At 43.1% G+C, this 24982-nt stretch overlaps 1 protein-coding gene across 6 annotated transcripts in view; it reads left to right on the top strand.

Moving 5' to 3' along the window:
* RASAL2 (RAS protein activator like 2) overlaps nt 1-24982 on the top strand; it is a 274448-nt gene that overhangs the window by 225059 nt on the left and 24407 nt on the right. For 3 of the 6 annotated variants that reach the window (XM_074961012.1, XM_074961013.1, XM_074961016.1), the window contains 8 exons: nt 5427-5580; nt 9638-9736; nt 10382-10936; nt 13957-14101; nt 18997-19141; nt 20078-20314; nt 21182-21383; nt 24783-24982. In XM_074961012.1, coding sequence (XP_074817113.1) covers nt 5427-5580; nt 9638-9736; nt 10382-10936; nt 13957-14101; nt 18997-19141; nt 20078-20314; nt 21182-21383; nt 24783-24982 — 1737 coding nt within the window. Of the gene's footprint in view, nt 1-1993; nt 2053-5426; nt 5581-9637; nt 9737-10381; nt 10937-13956; nt 14102-18996; nt 19142-20077; nt 20315-21181; nt 21384-24782 lie in introns of those variants that run through there. The other 3 variants (XM_074961014.1, XM_074961015.1, XM_074961017.1) reach the window with 2 other exon arrangements.

The raw sequence follows: 24982 nt of genomic DNA on the forward strand, positions 1-24982 counted from the left end.
ATAGGTCAAAATCAGCAGGACAGCTTCATCACCAAAGCAATTAGGTTTTTAACCCTTTTCCCCCTATGCTTGCTAGAATATAGTAGTAGCTCATTAATCAATTGCTGTGTGTTGGATGGTGCCATTGGAAGCCTGAGGTTTTCAGTTCCAAGCTTCCTCTACTCGCAACTGAAATCCTCCTGAAAAGGAGAACTATTGAATCATGGTGTGCAAGGAGGCAGGGTCAGATTGGGGTTGGAGTGATATGGTAGTGTTGCTGGAGAGACCTTGTCAGTAGCAGTGGGATTCAGCTGCTGGGTCAGTAGTTTGGGGCATTTTCAAAGCTCTGATTGAGGAACATGCATACTTCACTATGAGGACCACTGCCCATCAGCATTTGGAAAGAGGTGAGAAGTTAAAACGTTTCCCCACACACTCCTCCTTCCACTACTTCTCATGATAGAAATGAAGTGTTAAGTGTAGCTACACCAGTGGTTGGTAATGATGCATTTTAACCATGTGTTCCCTTATGCAGAGTTTTTACCATGTGCAGTAGATAGAAGAAATAGTAGGGAAAAGGTTAATCATTTAAGGTTAAATGTAATTGAAATCAGCATTTGGGTTGTTAATGGGGCTGTTTAATAGCAACAGATTTGTGCAAACAACCCTTCCCCCACCCTGGGCCTGCTTGAACTTCCTGTTTATAGTAATCCTGCTTCTCTGGGATTACCTCTCTCTTCGCAGACACTCTAAATAGTACTCATTTTTCCAATAGCTTCCCATCTAATATAAGAAAGGCTCTTTTAATCTGGCATCATCACTGGACATTAGAAAAATAAGTGAGTGGCTTTGAGTTATTAACTGTGTGTCTATGCCAGAGGGGTAACGGGAGAGCAAATTGTCTATTTTATTAATTACAACAACAGAATGTTGGGTGAGAATTTAACAGAAGCAGAAAACTATTTTAATAGAAATATAATTTATTTTTATTGCAATTGCCTTTGACTGAATTATGCCCAGAGCAACAGTATCATAGATACTAAACAGTTTTACCAATAAATGAGAAATACATTGTGGCAATTGCAGATGCATTCATTCACATTTAACCCAACAAGCAACTCTCCAGTATCACTGTGATGTCAGAATGAGGTTGAGTTTTAATCCGTTGATAGTTGTTTGCTTGGCAGTGCTGAAAGGAACTGATCACCAAAAAGAAATCTGTGCAGGACAAAATACAGTCACTTCCAGGGATTGCTAAAACTTATTCACGGCCCCTCTCCCTTGACCAAACAAGACCATTTTATATCCAAGTTGATCTGAGATAAAACCATGTACAAAATTAGTAGGCTAAAGAGAATGCTGCAGAGGAAACAAAACAGATGTGTTAGTAAAAAATTTAGCTTGCGAGGTGGGATATGGTAAATGTCTCCCAGCAGGGGAAGATCATATGTGAAGAAAGATAAATAGAACTTCTGTGATGTATTTTTCTTCAGTCCCCACCCCATTCCTCGTAGGCCACTGGCTAGCAGTTCTTTAAAGGTATTTTTCCCTCCTTGCCATTCTTTACTATCTAGGATCTAGTTATCTTGTTAAATCCAAAGAAGAGCAATTCACTCCTTGCTTGAAAGGTCACCTTTGCCTTGTTGCAGAGCATGCTCCCTGAGCCCTGCTGGCTGCTGCTTCTCCCTGCTGTCTTCCAGCTCTAACCTCCTTATAGATGCAGCACCATGGAAACAGGCCCAGTGTTGAGCAGACTGCGCACTGCCAGGAACCTTGTTTGTGTCACCTGAGGGGCAGGATGCAGCATGAAGGATGAGGAGAAGGGATATTACTAAACGTGTATGGATGGAGTAGCTTTTCTTCCTACCCAATGTTCCTGCCTGGCTTAAAATTCATCTGAAACTTTTAACCAAAGCCTTGAGATAAAACTACTGCTGGATTTTGTGCATTTCTTCCTCTGCACACCTGGATTTCTTTTCTGAGATGTAGCCCAGAAAAAGATTTGGAGGGGCTGTTATGTGGCACGACTATGATTTGGGGGTGCACGGCCAGATGGCTGTACAATTGCTTCATGTAGGTGCGCTTGATTGATGTAAATTGGAATGTGTTGGCCATTTTAACCCTAGGATGCTACAACTGTGACGGCTTAATCAGGATTTGTGAAAAGTTGTCTTGTTTTGGAAGTGGTAGTCTGTCTTCTCCTCCCTTTTGACCACCCCATATTCTTCTGCTGTGAGCTCTTGGGGCTGGAATTAGCTGTGGGCACTTTCAGACATTTCTCTGGCATCATTCACTAAAGGACCATCTTTTGGAACTGAACTTGCTGAGAATTTGGGAGAGTTGCCACTTGGGTAGCCAAGTGACCTCAGCAGTTCTTTCTTTAGAGGAGAAATTTAAATTAGAGAGAGGATTTTGCATAGATATTAAAGTGGTGCATTGTGGTGTGTTTATTTTAGACTTGCCCTACCTAATTGCAGCAAGTGTTCAATTATACATGGCTGAGGTTTTAGGTTTTCATTGGTACAAGCTGCTGCTGTAACCTATTATAAAAAAGCACAGTGCAGACAGAGTGCTCATACTAATGTTGTCAATTTGTATTTGAAATCTCTTTTTAAGAATCCATCTTATCAGAATGCAGCTGTTCCCTCTGTTTAGATCATTTTAATATATTTAATGTAACCTACATTTTCTCTGAGAATGTCTAAAGATCCCATGTGAATCAACCAGCGTGCCAGAAGTAGCTGATCTTGTGCAAAACTAAAATGAGGTGAACTCTGCTTGCTTCTTAATATATTTATTCTTTGTGGTATCCATGTCTTGGTAAGCTGCCTTAGAACTGGTGAAGATGCAAACAAAAATGCATTTGGAGAAGGCTTCCTGTTTTCTAATATCCCTCAATAAAGCTGCTGCTATGGTATTGAGAGTTTTAAGATTTTTTAATATTACAGAGTATTAGGTTTTCTTTAAAAAGAGTTTCAAGGGGAAGTACAATTTATACTAAAAATAATAAATAATAAAATGAAGAATAAAGCTGCCAGCATAGCTAACAAAACCTTCCCAATCCTTCTTTGCATAACCATTTGTAAACGTTTTTGCTTTGAAACTAAGGGCTTGTCTACACTTAAAATGCTACAGTGGCACAGCTGCGCCGGTGTAGCGCTTCAGTGTAGACACTACCTATGCCAACAGGTAGCTGGTGGTACCTAGGTCGACGGAAGAATTCTAGCGCAGTCTGCATGGGGACTAAAGTCAGCTTAACAATGCTGCTCGGGGGGTGGATTTTTCACACCCTTGACCGATGTAGTTAAGCTGACCTAATTTTTTAGTGTAAACCAGGCCTACATTGTGGCCCAAATATGGTGGGAAACCTTGGTGAGAAAGTATTGCTTTAAAGTGCAGCTCTACTCTGAAAAGTGTGTGGAAAAATGATGCCAGCCTACTCTCACATCTGCTTTTCCTTATGCTTAGTCTTATTTGCTGTGCATTGCTGAATAGCAATAGGGTTAAGCATGTGCTTAAGTGCTTTCCTGAATCAAGGCCTGGAATAGCAAGTATGTTTTTACTGGTTTCAGAGTAGCAGCTGTGTTAGTCTGTATCTGTAAAAAGAAAAGGAGTACTTGTGGCACCTTAGAGACTAACAAATTTATTTGAGAATAAGCTTTCATGAGCTACAGCTCACTTCATCAGATTCAAAGTGAGCTGTAGCTCACGAAAGCTTATGCTCTAATAAATTTGTTAGTCTCTAAGGTGCCACAAGTACTCCTTTTCTTTTTATGTTTTTACTGTTTTTATCCCTGTTCATGAGTCGAATAGAGTAGAGTCAAATGCAGTAAGAGAGGCACCTGGATTCTATTCCTTGTTTACTATCAATCATTTCATTTACTAAGTTCCAGTTAGAGGGATGATCAGTTAGGCATGAGTAGCCCCACCAAAGTAGTGCCATTGAAAGCACAATTTTACCTGCAGAACCTTTTATTCCAGGCAGTGATGCACAAGGAGGAAACAACCTGAGGTGATAACATTTATTCTGGAGTCAGAAACCTGGTACTTTACAGTACCACTTTGACAGTAGACTGCACTATAAGAACTTTATCTCGCTCAGGCCTCGTCTACACAAACATGTAGCTCACAGCAAGCTAGGATGAGAGTCTGCTCTGCACTAGCCTGTGGCACAAGTGCATGTGTGGACCCTCTGCTGCACACCAAAATTACTGTAGTGCTCTTTGATCTACCCTGCTTTGAAATAGTAGATTAGAGCGCACTGACAAGCTTGTAGTGCATGGCAGCAGGGTCCGCATAGACACTTAGTGCCTGGCAAGCTAGACGAGGGTAGATTTACACCCCAGCTTGTCACAAACTAAGTTTTTGAATAAACAAGCACGAACATACAAGTATCACATGGAAATTGAATTCTGAAAATATTGTAAACCGTTTGACATGCAAAACTGGTCCCAAAACTCTGAAGTTAGCTGGAGTTGTGTGTCTTCGAAAAGTCAGCAAGAGCCAGAAGGAGACTGATGGAAGGAGGTCTGGATAGATGACAAATGCCTGGAGTGACAGAGGATCAGAAGCAGACTGAAATGATGAGGGACATCCTTGGAGGAGTTAGAGGTGGGAGATTCCTGCAGTGGTCAAGGAGAAGGGACTTAGATCCATCAGCTGAAAAGGAGAATCTGTGTGTCCACTGGGAAGATAGAAGACGCCTGGGGCAACCCCAGAGGAGGAATGCTGAGAGAGGCCAAAAAAGACAAGGGAGATGGGAACAGTTAAAAGGTGTAAAGACCAGCCAGACAGAGGGATTGCAAAATGTCAGTGTAGACAGCTGATCTGGGTAGGGTAAGGTGGCAGGGCATTTGCATGTTTTAATTGTTTTTGTTTGTTGTTTTGTTTCTATATTTTCTCCTCCACAATATGTAGAGGGAAATCCCACTGATTGAAAAAACTGCCTGTTTTAAAGAGGGAAAATCTCATTTTGTGTCTGTTTAGGGTTTGGGGGGAAGGTGTTTGTTGCTATTAACAAAGCATTTGCTTAGTAATCAGCATTTAAATATTCCCAGTAGCATATTGTCTACAGTAAATACAGATTTAAAGATAAATCCACATTTTGTCAAGAATTTCTATTTTTCTTTTTTACTGTGCCAAAATGGATGCAACTTGTAGTTCTATGAATCTATATCTCCTGGATTTGGGTGGTGGTGGGAATCTATTTACTAGCCAGATGCTAGTACCACAATTTTGTACTGTATTAAAGAGTTATGCGACACCTTGCATTTGAGAAACTGAATATATAAGGCATGCAGTTTATTTACTTTAGGCTTATAAAGTACTTATAAAAATTGTACAGACTGGTTAACCTATCAGTCTCAATCTTTCTTTGTTTCTGGATGTTTCCAAATCTTGTTTAGGAGATGACTCTCTCTTATTTTTCCCTTCTTGTCTGCTTTCAGATCTCGTGGACTGCCAAAACTGAAAGAATCTCGTTCACATGAGTCTTTGCTGAGCCCAGGCAGCGCAGTGGAGGCATTGGATCTTGGGACTGAAGAGAGAGTTTTTGTCAAACCGCTTCACAGCAGTATCCTTGGACAAGACTTCTGCTTTGAGGTAAAGAAACGCCACCCCATAAAAGTACAGATTGCATGGTGTAGTCAGTCAGTATGCATCCACAGTGTGCACTGTTTTGTGATTTCCAAAGTGGGTGAATAAATCCGTTTTCTCAGACATTTGAGATTATGATGTAAACCATCTGATCGTAAGATTCTAAAGTCCTTGGGGCTAATGACATCCATCAGTCAATGGGAAGAAATCTTTTCAGTGATTATACTCTTCTAATTGAATGTCTGCATATCTGATACAAAACTAGGCATTTGTAATGTGCATGCAGATATATGGCTTAAGCTTGCTTGTTTCACTCATCATAATCTGAATTCTCTTACAATACATTTTTTAAAAACAGTTAAAATATGACTAAATTGAGAAGTCAGCTGATATAAGAGCTCTGCTCCAAAAGCCCTGTTCTGGCAGGTTATTGAGGAAAAGCTTGAGTAAACAAAGACCTTGCAGGTTTCCAGAAGGTCAACAAACTTTAACTTTGTCAGGCAATCAAGGGATTAAATTCTGTGGCTCAGGACTTCTGCTGCCCACTGGCCTTCTCCCTCACTCCCCTGCATTCATATTATGGGGCTGTTAGCAAGAGCACCCCGACTGATCTCAGTTACCAAGATACCATGAGAAGAAAGTCTGTACCTTAGAAAGGTCTGTAAAGTTAGTGGAGGGCTAATGAAGGTATATTACATAAGTGTGCTTTTAAATTGGATAAACCCTACCTAAAACACATATCTAAAGTTGACAGGATGAACAGCATATTATCAAGTCTTACATCAAGGCCATCACCCTCAACACAACGTCATGGGCCCACTCAGTCTTCAGTGGAGTTATGCCTGGGTTGAATCTGGCCTCAGGTGTCTAAATCCCTGACGTAAAGATTGGTTTGCTACCTTAAAACTGCTCTATCAGAACACCAAATATATCAGTCTCATCCCTTTTCCTTAAGGGAACATGTTCAGAAGTTGTTCCAATTCATTTCAAAGTAGTATCTGTTGTGTTGATATTGATCTTAAAGGCCCAAAGAGTTAAAGTTGTTTATAATCTCTTTCACTGTCGAACATTAAACAGAAATAGGTAGGTTTGGAGTTATTGTAAACAGAGACCTTTGTTTTATTCAGTAACCTGACAATCACCCAAAAGCATTTATTCAAATGAAAAATTTGTTGATTAAATAAAAGAAGGAATAAGAAATCAAAACAGGCATTTATATTGAAACTCAAGTTGAGTGATTATGCAAAACAAACTTAGTCAAAACCTTTAAAGCCTTTCTCCTTTTGGAGGCAAAAGATCAGTCTCTTATTTTCAGAACAACTTTTCTTTGATGAAAAGGAAAGGGTTAATTTTACTCCAGCTTTGATGTCTAGAGGGCATTTACTTATCCTGTTCTTAACAGACAGACACAAGGTAGAGGAAAGACAGGTAAGAAAAGATGGGTGAAATACAGCTTTTCCTGATGTTTTTGGAACACTGGACCGCTGATTAGTTACAAGAGGATGCTTTTGGCTGGCAAGTCGATCATGACACCTGCTACTTGGATCCTGATTTACAATCTGGTCAGGGACATCATCTTACTGGATATTTTCTTCATAGACAAGGCAGGCTTAGATGAATACAACATAGTTGACTTCAGGATTCGATGGAAAGCCAAGAGAGTGAGAAATAGAATAGAAGGAAAGAAGGGAGGACATAAAATAATACCACAAAGCAGGGGTTCTCAAATGGGGGGTGAGGACCTCTCAGGGGGTCGCAAGGGTCTTAAATGCGGGGTTGCAAGCTGTCAGCCTCCACCCCAAACCCTGCTTTGCCTCTAGCATTTATAATGGTGTTAAATATATTTAAAAGCATTTTTAATTGATGGGGGGGTATGGCGAAGTGGGACTGTTCTTAATGTTTCCTCTGCTGTCGGGGTGCCTCAGTTTCCCCTATGCATTTCTTAAGTCTCTAGGTGGTGGGATAAGGGAGCGTAATTGTTGCAGACCAAAGGGCCAGTGTACATAAATGGCCAACACTCTGTCTCCTGGCAATTGATGGCCTGGGCCCTTCCCCACTGCAAAGTGATAGCTAAAGGGTTGGAGAACAAAGGAATCGGGTGACCTCCTGGCCCGGGAGAGGGACAAAGCCCGGAGGAGGAGCTGGTGGAGAGTGAGTTAGTTTCGGCATGCTGGGGACATGGAGTGAAGTGCAGACGTGGTTGTCTGGCTCGCTGCCCCCCAAAATGGACCTGGCTGAGGGGTCCTAGTCTCTGTACCTACAAGCTCTGTTTTAGACCGTGTTCCTGTCATCTAATAAACCTCTGTTTTACTGGCTGGCTAAGAGTCACATCTGATTGCGAAGTTGGGGTGCAGGACCCTCTGGCTTTCCCTGGACCCCGCCTGGGCGGACTTGCTGTGGGAAGCGCACGGAGCGGCAGAGGATGCTGAATGCTCCGAAGTCAAACCCAGGAAGGTGGAAGCTGTGTGAGCTTTTTGCCCTGCAGACAGGCTGCTCACAGAGAGGAGACTTCACCCGAGTCCTGACTGGCTTTGTAGGGAGCAGTTCCAGAGCATCGCCCAGGGACTCCGTGACAACTGGGGTCACACTCAGAGGCTTGCTACATGAAAGGGATCACCAGTAAAAAAGTTTGAGAATCACTGTAACAAAGGAAAGGAAAATGATGCAGGATCTTACGTGCCCCTGCAATGTTGGCAATTATATATATCCCCACTAATGGGCTTGAGGACTGGATGTCATGATGATGTGATGACTTTCAGCACTCACAGGTGAAAACAAAGTACCTTGAACAAGCTTAAGGTCAGCAGGCCTTCCTCTCAGGAAGAAAGTCCTTTAGATGAGTCAAGGTGAGCTGGGATGAGTTGCAGTGCTGGCAGTTCGGGGGATAAACTGGGCCACCAGGTGGAATGGGAGAACTGAGCTGAGCTGATCGTGTCTTTTTTTCAGTCTCTTTAAGAAAGGGTAAAAATGGGTGTCATAGTTCATCTCCCTCGTTATTTTGTCCACCAGTTAGGCCTTGTAGCCATCACACCAATTTTGGTCTGTTAGTTCTGGTTCCACATCTTCCAAAAATTGTTGAAATTATGCTTGCTAAAAATGGATTATATCAACATGGCCTTTTTGATTTAGATTAATCAATCTTCTTTGTCTGGTTCTTTTGCACTTGTTACAGCATTCCGCATTATAAACAACTTGACCTATTTTTCATGGTTATTGTAACATCTTATGAACTTTCACATACTTTTTACATCTGAGTTCACAGTAGGGGTATACTTTGTAGGCTTAATAGTCACAACATATCTCATTGGCTGGAAGCACTTCCTGTTCTGCTTCAGCCTTCCTGGGTAGACGGAAGACAGCTGGCAATACAAATGCAGAGTTTAGTACTAACATTTAGTCTTAAAGTGCTTTGCCCATGCTCATACATCTGAATGGGAAGAACAGGGAGAGCTGGCAAGGCCAAATAAAAATTGAAGCAAAATGTGACTGTCTTCTTATATGCACAAACAGAGCTAGCATCAGTTTTGCTCCAAGTGGTGTTGTCTCTTCCAAAAGCAAAGTCAAACGTTTTGGCTGTTTCAGCCCATTGATGTGTATAGTACCCAGAGCGTGCAATTTTTAGCTTCCCAAAGACAGTATTTCCAGTGACATCCAGCAGGGATTTTTGTTCATCAGACCTTTCATCAACATGTGACTAGCTCTCTCCCTACACCTGCTCCGTTAATGATCAGCCTGTCAGCCTTGGGGACTTACTGGGATATTGCAGGTATCTAGAGGCTGCAGTTCAGTTAGCATGTGCACAAATTTCAAATTGCTGACTACATCCTTATTTTACAGTCTCTCAGAACATTTGGCTAGAACAGTGTGTTTCCCTTCAGTTTTATACCCATCTGAACTGAGGTTTTTTTCTCTGCACTCTGTGCCCTTTTCAGGCTTGCTCCTTCCCTGCTCCCATATTTTGCTGCCTCTTTCATATTCTCAATGCTTGAAAGTCACCTATGACTTTTGCTCCTTTTTCTGCTTTGCAGTCTTGCCAGAACTGGACCTATTGTTTGTGTTTCAGGTAACCTACTCCAGCGGCAGTAAATGTTTCAGTTGCTCCTCTGCAGCGGAGAGAGACAAGTGGATGGAAAACCTACGCAGGACAGTGCAGCCTAACAAGGTAATAGAAGAAGCTGCTGTAGGAATAATACCACCAGTAAAATGTTCATGGCATGACTGGATTCTTGTCCAGATGATATATCAAACCATCACAGAAGTGCTTACCTATTTAATTAGGTCGATCACGGCACCGGCACCCACCCCCCGCTATGCCTCAGACGTTCTTGTCAACTGCTGGAAATGGCCCACCTTGATTATCACTATAAAAGGTTTTTTCCCCCCCGCTCTCCTGCTGGTAATAGCTCACCTTACCTGATCACTCTCGTTACAGTGTGTATGGTAACACCCATTGTTTCATGTTCTCTGTGTATATAAATCTCCCCACTGTATTTTCCACTGAATGCATCCGATGAAGTGAGCTGTAGCTCATGAAAGCTTATGCTCAAATAAATTTGTTAGCCTCTAAGGTGCCACAAGTCCTCCTTTTCTTTTTGCTGAAATTTTATGAATCTGCCAGCTTCTGAATGGCAGAAGTTAAGAGCAAGTTTGTGTTCTGAACAAATTTGAATACAGCTTTTCAAAGGTGATCAAATAGCAATGTATAAAATACACTCATTGCATGATCAGTATTTTCTGTTTGAAAAGAAAATGCTCTTTTTCCTCATCACTGTCTCTACATCAATGCTGAGCTCTTTTTTCTGCACAGGACAACTGCCGTCGAGCTGAGAATGTGCTCCGTCTCTGGATCATTGAGGCCAAGGACTTGGCCCCCAAGAAGAAATACTTCTGTGAGCTGTGCCTTGACGACACTCTGTTTGCCCGCACCACCAGCAAAACAAAAGCAGACAACATCTTCTGGGGCGAACACTTTGAGTTCTATGGCCTCCCCCCCCTCCACAGTATCACAGTTCACATCTATAAGGATGTGGAGAAGAAGAAGAAAAAAGACAAGAATAACTATGTAGGACTGGTCAACATTCCCATGGCCAGCGTGACTGGCCGTCAGTTTGTGGAAAAGTGGTACCCAGTCAGCACACCTACGCCCAATAAAGGGAAATCAGGGGGACCTTCCATTCGCATCAAGTCCCGATACCAGACCATCACCATCCTCCCCATGGAACAGTACAAAGAATTCGCAGAGTTTGTTACTAACAACTACACCATGCTGTGCTCAGTGCTGGAGCCTGTGATCAGCGTGAGGAACAAGGAGGAAATGGCCTGTGCCTTGGTGCACATTCTTCAGAGCACTGGCAGAGCCAAGGTAAGAGCGGAAGGAACATCTCACAATGATTTCTGAGACTCATAAACATTTCTCATGGTTTTAAAAATAAATATTCATGGACTAGGAAGGCTGGGTTTGCATAAATTTAAACAGAGATGAAGATGGAAATAGTATGAGGGGTGGACAGGCCTGGGAATGGGAGTTAGAGGAGGGGAACACTACCAAAGGGGAGAGGCTGTAGAGGAGAAGCGAAGTAAAGCAGAATGAGCATTTTAAAGAAGTTTGGGCAAATCCTTTATAAGAGGAAGTCAATATAGGTGTGCAACACGTTACCAGAAGTAGAATCTGTAAGTGTGAATATATTCCAAAGAGCTAGATGTAGACACTTAGAGGAGATAACTATTGCAGGGTTAAAACATTAGCTATGTAGGTGGAAGGACTTCATAGCATCCTACCATCACAGAATGTTATGTTTGTACCTTGAGTACATTGAAATATTTCATGCATTGCTGGATAGATGATGCACCATGAACACTGTAGTATCAAGGGGCTTGCAAATAAAATTTTGTAAATGTGTCTTATAAACAGTGAACAGCAAAAGTTCACCACAGTTAACATGAGGGATTAGCACTTGGATTAGCCTAGCTGGATTGTGAGTAACCACTCTGAAAAGCCATACCCCATTACTGCATCCTCACACTGGTACTGCACTCGTGTGGGTCGCTCAGACTTCTGGGGCATATCCCATGTTCTTCATTTGCAATAAGCTGAGTGGCCCTATGATTCTATCCCAACTTGTCTGTCCTTCTGGGTACACAGGGGGCATTGTGGGAAGACATTGGAGGACTCTCTGCACTCAAATGGTCACTTTGTCACTGCAAAGTGCGTCGATTACCAGCCTGAGTGAAAGTGGTACCCGAGCTCTAGCCTCTATGACCCCCAGCTGTACCAGCTACCCTGAGTTCTTAAAGCACAGCCAAACTTCGATGAGCCAGGTGTTGTGTGTGGACGGGAATGTGTACATAATCCTTCCACTTTTATGCACTATATTTACCATCTTCCACTGCACACGTCCCTCTCGACAGAATGTCTTTTATGACCAAGTGTGACGAGAATTCATACACTACCATTTGCCTGTCTGATCTAGCGCAGTTTACAGCTAGAGTAGCTCCTGTAGCATTGAACTGTAATAATTCTGGCAAGCCATCTCCAGATTCCTTCAATGTTCTTTGCAACAGATTAAGTAAATTAGCATGTTAAAGCTCTACCTTTGTAGTGCTTGTATTTTAGATTCTAATGTACTGGTGAAATCATACAATGTAGGACGGGGTGGCCAACCTGAGCCTGAGAAGGAGCCAGAATTTACCAACGTACATTGCCAGAGAGCCTCCGATGAAGTGAGCTGTAGCTCACGAAAGCTTATGCTCAAATAAATTTGTTAGTCTCTAAGGTGCCACAAGTCCTCCTTTTCTTTTTGCGAATACAGACTAACACGGCTGCTACTCTGAAACCAGTAATATGTCAGTAGCCCCGCTCCTAGCACCTCCCAACCATTGGCAGCCCCTCCAATCAGCGCTTCCCCGTACCTCCTGATCAGCTGTTTCGTAGCATGCAGGAGGCTCTGGGGTGGGGAAGGGAAGGAGCGAGGGCATGTTAGTCTCAGGGGAGGGGGCAGAGCCAGGGGTTGAGCAGTGAGCACCCCCCGGCACATTGGAAAGTTGCTGTAGCTCCAGCCCCGGAGTTGGTGCCTATACAAGAAGCTGCATATTAACTTCTGAAGAGCTGCAGGTGGCTCCGGAGCCACAGGTTGGCCACCCCGATGTAGGATATTACAATCTGGAGCTCTCAAGTGAGCAATCCAGGATTTTATTATGTTGTTGTTACACTTGAATTTCACTAATTTACACTGATTGGGAAAACTATTACCAATTTTCAGAGAAAATAAAAAGGCACGTAAATAACAATAAAGCAAGGGTAATGTAGCTTGGTTGTAGTTATTAGAGACTCCCTGGTATACTAGTAATGTGCTTCAGTAAATTTTGTGAAGTAACATTTTAGGGATGTGAGACCTCACTACTGCTGTGTAAGAGGTTGCCACTTTTTTCTGCAGATTAGCAAGATTCTGTTGTTTTATTCAGGGGGGCTTGAAGGGATATTAAAAGATGTAGAAAACAAACAAAAATTTGGTCTCTGCCCCCAGGAGCCTTACAGTGTCTGAGGCTGGATTTTTGGAAGGGGCTGATTGCTTCCTGTGGGATGCTGAGTGCCCTCAGCTCCCGCTGGAGTAAGTAGCTGAGGAATTTGATTACCACTGCAGGACTGGGCCCTGTATTAGCAGCTTGCAGTCTGCTTTGATTCTTGCCCCTTGTTCTGTCTGGCCTGCCTGATAGCCTGAATGCAGTTCAACACAATGCTAAATTAATGCATAGTAGGAATGCTAACTTTGTCTCCCTAATCCCCAGCCCATTTTATGCTCATTAATTTCATTGGTCTAAATCCTTCTTAATAAAATTCCTGTATTCAATTAAAAGTTGGATTTGCTTTCCTCCTGATATTTTGAGTTTGGATAGCAGGGAAACACACAGCTAGTTATCGCTAACATATATCAGTAAAGCATGACTATAACATGTCAGCTATGGAGGAGTGAGTATGTCATAGATTCTGGTCAGGATCTGGATTAAATGTCAAAAAAGTTTGGTTGTAGGGATTTTTTATTTAGAGACTTGCTTCCACCATTGTAATTTTACCCACCAGTCCCAGCTGCTATTCCAGTTTTAAAAATGAGTCCAAAAATGACAGAGCTGGGGATCTGTATTGGCCTAGGCAGTCAGGTACACAAATGTGAGGGGAACTCTAGCTAATCTTTATAGCCCCCAGTGCTGTAATATCTGCATGCCTTCCCCCAGGCCCGGCACTTCAGTTCAGTAATCCTCTCATCCTGTTTTGAGGAGTGTCAGGCTCCTTTTACTCTTCCCATTTGGGTTCTAAAGTCACTTAAAGAGCATAGCATGATTCTATTTGGTTAATAAACCTTATTCCTTCTGGACTTTTTCCCTCAGGACTTCTTGACTGATCTGGTGATGTCTGAGGTAGATCGCTGTGGGGAGCATGATGTTTTGATCTTCAGGGAGAATACGCTTGCCACCAAAGCCATTGAGGAGTACCTAAAGCTGGTAGGACAGAAGTATCTTCATGATGCACTTGGTAAGAAAATACCAGTCTCTTTTCTTTTTTCTTTTTTCCTTTCTTTTCTTTCACAGAACTTAGGGGACAAATACTGTCCGAGCAATCAGCCAAGTAACGTGGCTGTGCATTGAGTATCCTGATGGGAAATGCATTGACTGCTACTCCAGCTTCAACAATGGAGTTGGTTCTGTGGCTCTAGGACTCCTGTGTACTGAAATCCATGGCCCCTTGCCACATAGCACCGGATCCACTGGCCTCAGCCAGTGGATCGCTCACCTGCGGGACTTGTGGCATGTCCCTTGCATGTACTCCTGAAATGCTGCTCTCTCACCGTGTGCAGTAGAACCTCACTGGTTCTGCTCCATCTGGGCCCTTCTTGTTTATGGAACGCAGAGACAAGATTTGGCTCCTAAGATTTGCAGCAGCTGAAAAAAGATCACACTCACTTCTGTGTGGATTAAGGGGTCCCCTTTAATGGTTATCTCATCCCAATGCTCTACATTTTTCTAAGTACCATCTTTTCTCTTGGTTCACCTTATTGATTGTCATATCTCTTCATTATGATTTGTGAATCATTCGGTCTGGAGTACGTGAATAGGGATAAAGGTGATTTTGATAATCTACCAACTGGGAAAGATACTGACAACATAGATGAAGTTCAGTGCTTTTGCATTGTGTAGACTTTGCATCTGGACATGGCTGGTGAATCCAGTATAATCCCAGCTGAAAGAAGCTACATGGAAATTTCAAGAAAGGGTCAGAAGTGTTCTGCGTAGGCTTGCATAGCCCCTTTGTGGGGGAAAAGGAACCCGTAATGTTGAAGATGCTCTGTTCAGCAGGGCAGCCCGAAGTCCTACCTGAAAACTGATACGCACCTAGGGGTGTGAGGCTGAGGGCAAAGCTGATCATCCACTGGATTTTATTGCTGGGGCACCTCCAACCAAGCTGTTCCTGTTCATTTGTCAAGGAAGGTACAAGTCCAAGCCGGTATTAGGGTTGGGTGCATGTATGTATTGTAATAAAGATTTGACAATTTGCATACACACAAGGTGCACCATTGAGCTACTGGCAAATTTCCAGAGTGGCCCTCTGAGTCACAAACTTTGGTCATGACCCCTGCTTTTGAGCAATTTAATTCAATACCCTGATAGTCATGTTTGTCTTAATCCCACCTTAACCTTCTAATCCTGCACCAGATGCAAACAGAAATATTTAGGGTTACATGTGGCCAGCTGGAGAGAATGAGGCTGTGAGGCTAGGGAGCATCACAAACCAGGAGAACCTGCTTCAAGCTGTTCCGGTGACCCTTTGAGGATGCTTGTCCTAAGTGCTCTTTACTCAGGGAAAAGAACAGAATCAATTGTTCTCCAGTTGCTCATCTCAGCCTACATGCCTAGCTCTTGCACTTATGATGTTCCAGGTCTCGAACCCAGGCCTAAGAGTCCTCAGACCGCAACTGCATCCTGTCCTCCACCCAAGGTCTGCTGAAACCTGGTGGACCAAGAAGCTAGTAGGACTATAGCCTCAGTCAAGGCACCACCCATGGGAGCCCTGATTGGAGGATTGTCCAGCTCTACCAGTTGTTCCAACCATGTTATTTAAGACAGAAAGTTTGTCCAAGCAACAAGGTGATTTCTTCCTGTGGCTGCATTGGACCCTGCTTGTGCTTGCACCCAAACCCTGTTCTTGATTCCTGCTCCACTCCTGTCTCACCCATGTCTTCACTCCTGTTCCCACTGTGCTCCATCCCCATGTTTGATCCTTGCCTCTCCTCTAGTTCCTGCCCTTACACCTCACTTCCAGCCATCAGTGACCAGTCCTGACTTCGACTCCGACTTCTGACCCTGACTCTGGCTTGACCCTTGGCTCTGACATTTGGATCAGCCCTGACCCTCAGCTTCGATTCTTGCTTCTGACTCTGGCTCAACTCCTGACTCTGGTAATTAGAAGTTGACTCTGGTGTTGACCCTTGGCACCGTTCCCCAACCTGGACACCTGCTCTGCCCACTAGACCTGACTCCTGCTCTACTAGGCCAGACCACCTGCATCCCCATAACAGCACTCACCCTAACCCCCCCAACTTCCTCCCTTCCTAGCCTTACCCCTCCCAGCAAGCCCAGCAGACTCATCCTGCTTGTCTACCTGTCTTACCCGCACAGAGACAGTGCTTTGCTCTTGACACGTGCCACTGCCAAACATGTAATCCCAGCCCCACAAATGCTATCCCAACATTGGGTATGTCTACACAGCGACTAGACACCTGCAGCTGGTCCATGCCAGCCGACTCAGGCTGTGGGGCTATTTCACTGCCATGTAGATGTGTGAGGGTCCCAAACTGAGCTCCAGCCAGAGCCCAGAAATCTACACAGCAATGAAATAGTCCCTTAGACTGAACCCTGCAAGCCCGAGTCAGCTGGCACGGGCCAGCCGCAGGTTTTTCCTCTGCTGTGTAGACATACCCATTGCAACTCAGAGTGTGCACAGCTCCCAGTAAATGGACGGCCTCCCTACAAGGAGGCACTGCCAGCTGTATGCTGATTCCTCTCCTGCCCAGGGTCCCAAGATGAGCCACCTTTCCCCTCCTGTTTCTTGGCCTAGGGGAGATTGGAAATTCATGCAGGCCAGGTAAAATCATGTCAGAACTGACTCCTTCCAAGAGACCCAGCCCTCCTCCCCAGTGGCCTGGAAACTGGCCAGTCATCCAGGTGTTAAGTGGTTGGCCAGATTAGTCAGTGTCTCAAGTCAGAATCTGAGATGTGATTATGTGTATTTTGAGTGTACTGTGTATATCTTTTCAAATTCTGCCAGCTTTACTCTTACTGGGTAGAACCTTAAGATACTGCTCAACACGAGTAAAGGTGGCAGAATCTAGCCCAGTACGTGGAGGCAAGCAGCAATTTACTTGATGCCTTGTCTTCCGACAGATTTAATTATCACCTTTTGGTTCAATATGTTACATTTGACTGAAAGTCCTTTAATGTGCAGTAATTACATGGACATTTTTAAATTAATGACTATTTATACATTGTTTTGGACACCAGTTATAAGCGATAAGATTATGAATCATAGAAGTTAGAGATGGAAAAAGACCTGTTACGTCATCCAGCTTGTTTCCAGTCTAGGGCAAGATGGCTCTTGAAGATATATTTATCTAGTTTCAAATGCATCACACAATACGTTCAGTTAGATTCCATATTGTGTAAAATAAATTAACCACGCTGAATTCAGTATTAAGTGTATAGTATACCTACAAGCACATTTTAATACATAGTTAGGATCTGGCTATGGACTACTGAGAACAAGTTACAAGTGCATAAAAAATGATTCAGGAAATTATTGTTACAACCAGAGTTTGCTCACCCAGAAGTGGTGCTGAGCTCTTAGCAAATAATACTAAACTACCTTCCCTCAGCAAAATTTTTCTGTAGTGGAGCCCAGATTATCTTAAAAATAACCAATTAGTGTTTTATCAAATTGTTGTTCATCGGCCAAACTTACTTGTTTTGATTATACTATAGCATTGCAGAGCTGAAGTACTAAATAATGCTCCTAACAGCTTTATTCTGTGCTGTTGAAGTTGCCCTCTAATCCTTTAATTGCCACAAGGGGTTGAAATTGGGCCAAGTACACTGTGAACAGAACTCATTTCAAGAAGTTGTAGTTTCCATTTCTTCCCAGGGTTCGGGTACCAGCGAAAGTTTCTAAACTGGATTTTCCGCTGAACTACGAATACTTGTTCAGAATAATTACAGCATGACCAGGTGTTGTCTGTAAGATTATATACTCAAGCACATAAACAAAAATTTGTGGAGGTGAAAAGATTTGGGTAAATGTACTACCTGTCCTGCTTGCAAAGCCATTGGTGGTTTGGTTTAGGGGCGGTTTTTTGTTTGTTTGTTTCTTAAAAACATTTTTGCACAGACAATCCTTGTGGCATAAACTCCAAAGTGGGAACATCTTCTGAGGACATAACTCAGGAGTCACTGAATCATTAAGCAGATAAGGGAAGATAACCAGTGCAGAGCAGCAGTTTAAAAAGTAATGAGTATACTAGAGTCCATATGAGAGAGAGAGTAGAAAATACACTGACTTTACAGAATATCAACCAATGGAAGCCCCACCATGCCCAGTCTGAAGTTGTGTGTCCAATTTCAGTTGCCTCACTTTAAGAAAGAGAGGGTAGAAATTTAAAAGCTCTAGAAACAGGCAACAAAGATTTTGCAAGATGTAAGGATGACAAGAGGCTGCATAAACCAGGATTAGTTAACCTGGATTGAATTTTTCACAATTGCAAAGAACAGAGTGAAAACTGGTGAATCCTCCTTTTTACCATGTCTCATAACACAAGAACCAGGTGACACTCAATGAAATTAAAACACAGTAAATTTAGAACTAATAAAAATAAAAAGAATTGTCAGATTCATTGCCGGAGAAGGTCACAAAGACAAATAGCCTGGCTTTGCGTTTTAAAGGGATGGATAATTTTATAATCGCTAATAACATCTGTATTCATGCAAAAAGAGGTAAGAATAATCATTCTTCAGGGTGTAAGCTGATATCTTGCAGGGGTCAAAAAGGAATTCTCCCTCTCATTTCTCCCCCACCCCAATGTACAGCAGTTGCACAGCTGGCTAGATTCATTATTTTGGGAGGGGAGAGGAGTGTGATTTGCCTTCCTCTGAAGCCTCAGCTGTTGGCTAGAGCACCAATGGCCTGATCTGGTACGGAAAGTCCTGTATTTGAAAACAGTTATGAGGAGTCATGCACTCCACGCCTGGTGTCTGGAGCCTACCTCACTGCAGATGCTGGGTGCAGAAAATGCAGTTGCCAAGGAGAGGCATAAACAGGCTTTAAAGATACATCAAGGAGACTTTTCTATAATTGCCACTGTTTGTAACCCTCTTCCCTTACAGGGGAATTCATCAAGGCTTTGTATGAGTCAGATGAGAACTGTGAAGTTGATCCCAGCAAATGTTCGTCCAGTGAATTAACTGATCATCAGAGCAACCTGAAAATGTGTTGTGAGCTGGCCTTTTGCAAGATTATCAACTCCTACTGGTGAGCGCCTGCCTCTCGCTTATTGGCCACTTGGTTTGACGTTTGGTTAGGAAAGGCAAAAATAGTATCCCTCTCTCTCCAAAATATGGGAAAGCAGCAGTTGTTGTGAGACCGAGGACAAACGTACTTCCATATAGTATAGTAGCGTGGGTTCCTATGGCTTACCGCTCTCTACACAACATCGCAGAGAGAAGTTCCATCCAAACAAGGAGTCCTGACACCATACCCAGTCCTAAGTACTATACCATATGGGAATGTCCCCTGAAATATTTACTGTGGAGATCTAGTGAATGATGATTGAATCAATGGGGTAACTTGAAAACTAAACTTCAGAAGTTCAATTTGAACTTTGAATAAGCAGCTGATAGCTTGGATGCTTATGTGAAATGTTTTTCAGACCTCTTAGATCTGCAAAAATGGTCTGGAAATTGTATTGTGGGGAAAATGCTTCACAGGAGATTTCTATTAGTGTCAACTTCTGATCAAGCTGGAAATGTTGAAATATTGGCTTTTCTGCTTCAGGCCAGATCAAATGAAAAGTAATTGAAAAAAAAAAAAAGTTAACTCAGCATTCAAAATCTTAAATCCAATTATAGAAATGAGCAACAGTTCAGTGTGTGTCTGAATTTTTACAAACCAATTTGCCATTCACTTCAAACTAGGGATGGACATTTCTTAACCTGTAAATCAAAGTGATCAAAAAGGATTTAGTTTTATATCTTCTAGAGGAATGCTTTGAATAGTACTTAAGTGTACCAAATAAAATGGTGATCTGGGAGCTAAGACTAGAAATCTAACAACATTTGCTGGGCTGAAATAACAGAATAGCCAGCATTTCTGTTTCTCATGGTTTTGCCTTTCCTGTGACAGGCTGTCAGTTCAACCTGTTACATTTTACGCCCTTGTCATTTTATTGATTGATTTAATTGTTTGCAGTGTGTTTCCTCGCGAGCTGAAGGAGGTGTTCGCATCCTGGAAGCAGAAGTGCCTCAGTCGGGGCAAGCAGGACATCAGTGAACGCCTGATCAGTGCCTCACTCTTCCTCCGTTTCCTGTGTCCAGCTATCATGTCCCCTAGTCTCTTCAGTCTCATGCAGGAGTATCCTGATGACCGGACATCTCGCACTCTGACACTCATTGCTAAAGTCATTCAGAATCTCGCCAATTTTGCTAAGTAGGTGGCAGTAGCATATTGGCCCTGAAACAAGAAAATGTTCAGGGGTCTTAGTCTCACGCATATTATTGAGGAAGGGAAAGGAGAGCTCTGTGCAAATACAACTCTAAAGCTAAGTCCTAGGAATACTGTGTGAAACTTTGAACGGGGAGGATGCTTTTCCACCCACACGCCGCGTGGCTACATAAACCAAGAAGCGTTTAAGAAGAGTACTGACGTGTACACTGTCAGCCTGATTCTGTTTTCAGGAGTAACTCCACTGAAGTCAGTAAAATGACACTGGTGTAAACTGTTGTAACTGAGAACAGAATCAGGTGTTTTCTGTATAGGTACATAGACATAGGTGAGAGGTTTTTCGCAGGAGTGGGTGGGTGAGATTCAGTGGCCTGCGTTGTGCAGGACGTCGGACTAGATGATCATAATGGTCCCTTCTGACCTTAGTATCTATGAATCTATCTATGAATTTATATACACTTAGGTTTTCAGTTGATCTCATTATTACTAAAGAATACAAGTAGAATTCAGTATAAGTTACTTGAAGGTGGTAACTCTTTTTATCCAAACTCCCAGCCAAAGGAATGATGCAAAGGACATATGCTCAGAGTCTCCAAAGAGGGTAGTCTATGTCGGGGGCGATGGTGGTGCCTGTCACCCAGTGGTATGAACAGTGGATTGTTAATACCCAGATGAGTCAAGCAAAGCAGTGGGATTCTTCAATCACTTGCCCCTCCTCTCTCTTCTCCTACCCCAGGAAGAAAGATGAAGGGGAAAGCATTAGAATAATTCTCTGAACACTTATCTGTTGTATTCTGTGTGGAAGTCATTTACTCTCTCTCTCTCTCTCTCTCTCTCTCTCTCTCTCTCTAGGTTTGGTAATAAAGAGGAGTACATGGCCTTCATGAATGATTTCCTGGAACATGAATGGGGGGGAATGAAGCGCTTTCTACTGGAGATCTCTAACCCAGACACCATCTCAAACACCCCTGGGTTTGAAGGCTACATTGACCTGGGCAGGGAGCTCTCAGTTTTGCACTCCCTATTATGGGAGGTTGTGTCCCAACTTGATAAGGTAAAGTAGGCTCAAGGGCTGGGAGGGTGGATTCTGCAATAGTATCATTGCAACTGTCAACACCAGGAAATACCCAAGGAGTGGCCAAGTCCTATTTTAGGAAGAACTTTCTGAAGTTCAGTAACTCTTTAGAAAAGTATGTGACTATGGCGTTGAATATTTATCCTTTCAATGATTCCAGATCAAGGCCTAGCTACTGCAAGACCTGTGAGTCTTGAACAGGATGTGCAAGGTAGTTGTGCTCCAGCACAAGTGTAAATACTTTGCAGAGGCTGGGTGTTCAGTGTTGTCCTCTGCACAGTGGTATGAAGCCTCCCTGAACACCCACTCCCTTACTCACACCTGTGCAGGATAGAAAGGGCAGGGCATAGATGGAGAATGGGACAATGAGTTGCTTTGCTGCACATTCCCTTCTTAGGCTTTACTCCTCCTCCCAGATTGGAGTAGTTTAACAGTAGTGTTTTCATTAACGGCCTGAGCCAAAGACTATTGCAGTCACTGGGAATCTTCCTGCTGATTTCAATAGGCTTTGGATCAGATTTAGCATAAGATCAGGTTCCCCATGTATGCCCTGTCCCATTCGTATTTTTACATGCCCACATTGTGCATGGTGAAGCTGGTTCTCTAAGAGCCAACACTGCAAGCGCCTGAGATCTGAAAACCAGGCTGTGTCTGTTCTGCAACCTACATCATCACCACCAGTAATGGACATTCTGTCATCAGCCTTTAGCTGGCAAGTTGGCTGATGCATGAGACAGAACAGACTCCGGCTTGCTTTTCCCTAGCCATGTGACCTCTTCAGAGCCAATAGGATTAAAAACTGGTCAGTGTAGAGAGGACTTGGACACAAGGACCAGAGTTCTTGAATAAGATTTTGCCATTTTTGCATGTTTACAAGCGTTTGGCTATTCCCATCACACTGCAGAGTTTCAAATCCGCATTCTGTTGTCTGCAGTCCCAGATTCTATTTACACCATACCAGTTAGGTCTTTTCTTTTCAAATTGGAGATGAGGTGGTCTGCAGAGAGCTGCTAATAATAATTTGTTACTAGTAAAGTTTGGAGAACTAATGATTTATTCAAAGATTTATTTCCTACTGGTACAGTATAAAATTATTTGTGTTGGTGTAGTAGAGTAAATCTAAATGCCCTTGATGCATGAAGATAAAAACATACGTTTTAGTTTGATAAAGATTTTCTGATTTCTTTGTCAGTTTACTGTCTACACTCATATATTTTTGCACTCTAAATGTCATATGCAGTAAAATTTCTCCTACAAAGACTGCTTTCCTAAGGCCACTGGAATGACTACCTGAGCACAAATGGGCAGATCCTGAGTTCATGTACATCGGGCTATGCCAGTTTACCTCAACTGAAGATCTGGCCCAAAGACTGAAAGCTTCTGGCATTGCCAGAAGGAAAAGCAAGAGAAAAACCCTCTTTAGAACAGGACTGGACTCATGAATTTGCCGGTGTCAGATCTGACCTCATAGTTACTGGGGGCTGTGGAACTGCTTTCAAAATGCAAATAAGTGGTACATGGCGGGAGAGTGGAGGCAGGAAGCGGATACAGTATTAAGCCAGAGTATATTGTGCTCTTTTCCCAGTGCAGATGTATCAGTATATCCTAACAGGTTTTGGGAAAGGGGTTTTGTTTGTGCTAAAATGGGAATTAAGAGTTAATGTTACACTACCATGTTGCTTCACTATGGGCAATGATTACAGGGACTAGGAAAGAATGAATGAAGTTACCAGGAAAAGCTGGAGATTTTAATGAAGAAGAAATAATTGGGAGAAACAAGCAGTTGTAAAGTAACTTTCCACTGTAGACAACTGATTGGATGCCTGTTTCTGGGGGGTGGAACCTGTCTTTCACAGGAAGGTAGTCTTTGTAATGAGCTTTACTGTATAATAATACCTCCCTTACCCTCTACCCCCCACCCCTACCGGTGGCACTGTGTAGATGCCAAAGTCACTGTATAAACTCAGGGCAGATTTCCAGAGAAGAACAGAAAATCTGAACAGTAGCCTCCACCACAGGGATATAGTGTTGGTAGAACTCTGCTTTATAGTCAGTTGCTGTTGTGTAAGGCCTTGCCAGACTGAAGTGAATTTTTCCCCTCTATTCGACATTGGTGAGGCCTCATCTGGAGTACTGTGTCCAGTTTTGGGTCCCACACTACAAGAAGGATGTGGAAAAATTGGAGAGAGTCCAGCGAAGGGCAACAAAAATGATTAGGGGTCTGGAACACATGACTTATGAGGAGAGGCTGAGGGAACTGGGATTGTTTAGTCTGCAGAAGAGAAGAATGAGGGGGGATTTGATAGCTGCTTTCAACTACCTGAGAGGTGGTTCCAAAGAGGATGGTTCTAGACTATTCTCAGTGGTAGAAGATGACAGGACAAGGAGTAATGGTCTCAAGTTGCAGTGGGGGAGGTTTAGGTTGGATATTAGGAAAAACTTTTTCACTAGGAGGGTGGTGAAACACTGGAATGCGTTACCTAGGGAGGTGGTAGAATCTCCTTCCTTAGAAGTTTTTAAGGTCAGGCTTGACAAAGCCCTGGCTGGGATGATTTAATTGGGGATTGGTCCTGCTTTGAGCAGGGGGTTGGACTAGATGACCTCCTGAGGTCCCTTCCAACCCTGATATTCTATGATTCTATGATAAGTGTAATGATACAAGGTAGCTAGACGCTAGTCGCTGGCTGAAATGAAAATATTGGGTTGGATGTTACTGGAGTTTTCATGCACTGGGGTGAATGTTACTGGAGTTTTCATGCCGTTAATTTTAATTTCATTTCAAGTGGGAAAGCCACGTTAGCTCCCAGCTTTTGATAGCACCTTGGTACAAAAGATGGCATCAGTGTAGGATGCCAAAAGGAGAAGGCTGATGAAATAGAAACCTCCCTCCCCCAAACCCTTTCAATTCTCTCCTGGATCCCCTGAATGCAGCCCCCCCTTCTCTGTTGGCATGTATTTCTTTTACCACATGACCCCTTTTGCCTGGAAAGTTCCCTCCCATTAGCTGATTCTGTAGTCTCTGAATTCCCATTTATTAGTAGTTACTATAGTTTTTAACTTGACTCCACCCTGGATTTAGTTTGCTTTGCATGACAGTTTTGCGTTGGAATGGCAATAGTTTGGTTTTATTGAGCATGAATTTTATTTTTGGGGGTCAATCCTAATTTCTTTTCTATTTCCTTTTCTTTCCTCAATGTCTGCTGCACCCTGTTTCGTCTCCTTCATTCATCTCGTCGCCGTGGTTACACTGCTCCGTAACAATGCATTATGGTCCTGCCACACCCACACACAAACACCCACCCTCCTTCCTTCCAACCTCCACCCCTCTGCATCGTTATCAAAAAATGGCGGATGTCGCGGTGCTTATTATCCAATCAGGGTGAAAATTCCTTCCTACAGGCGACCGTGGCAAAACTTGGACCCCTCCCTCGTATTCTTGCTGATATCACCAAGTCAATGACCAATCCTACACCAATACAGCAGCAGCTGTGGCGTTTCACCGAGCACAGTTCTAGTCCAAATGTCAGTGGCAGTCTCTCCTCAGGGCTTCAGAAGATATTCGAGGACCCCACTGACGG

The sequence above is a fragment of the Natator depressus genome, chromosome 8, assembly GCF_965152275.1.
Source record: "Natator depressus isolate rNatDep1 chromosome 8, rNatDep2.hap1, whole genome shotgun sequence".
Taxonomy (NCBI): Eukaryota; Metazoa; Chordata; order Testudines; family Cheloniidae; genus Natator; species Natator depressus.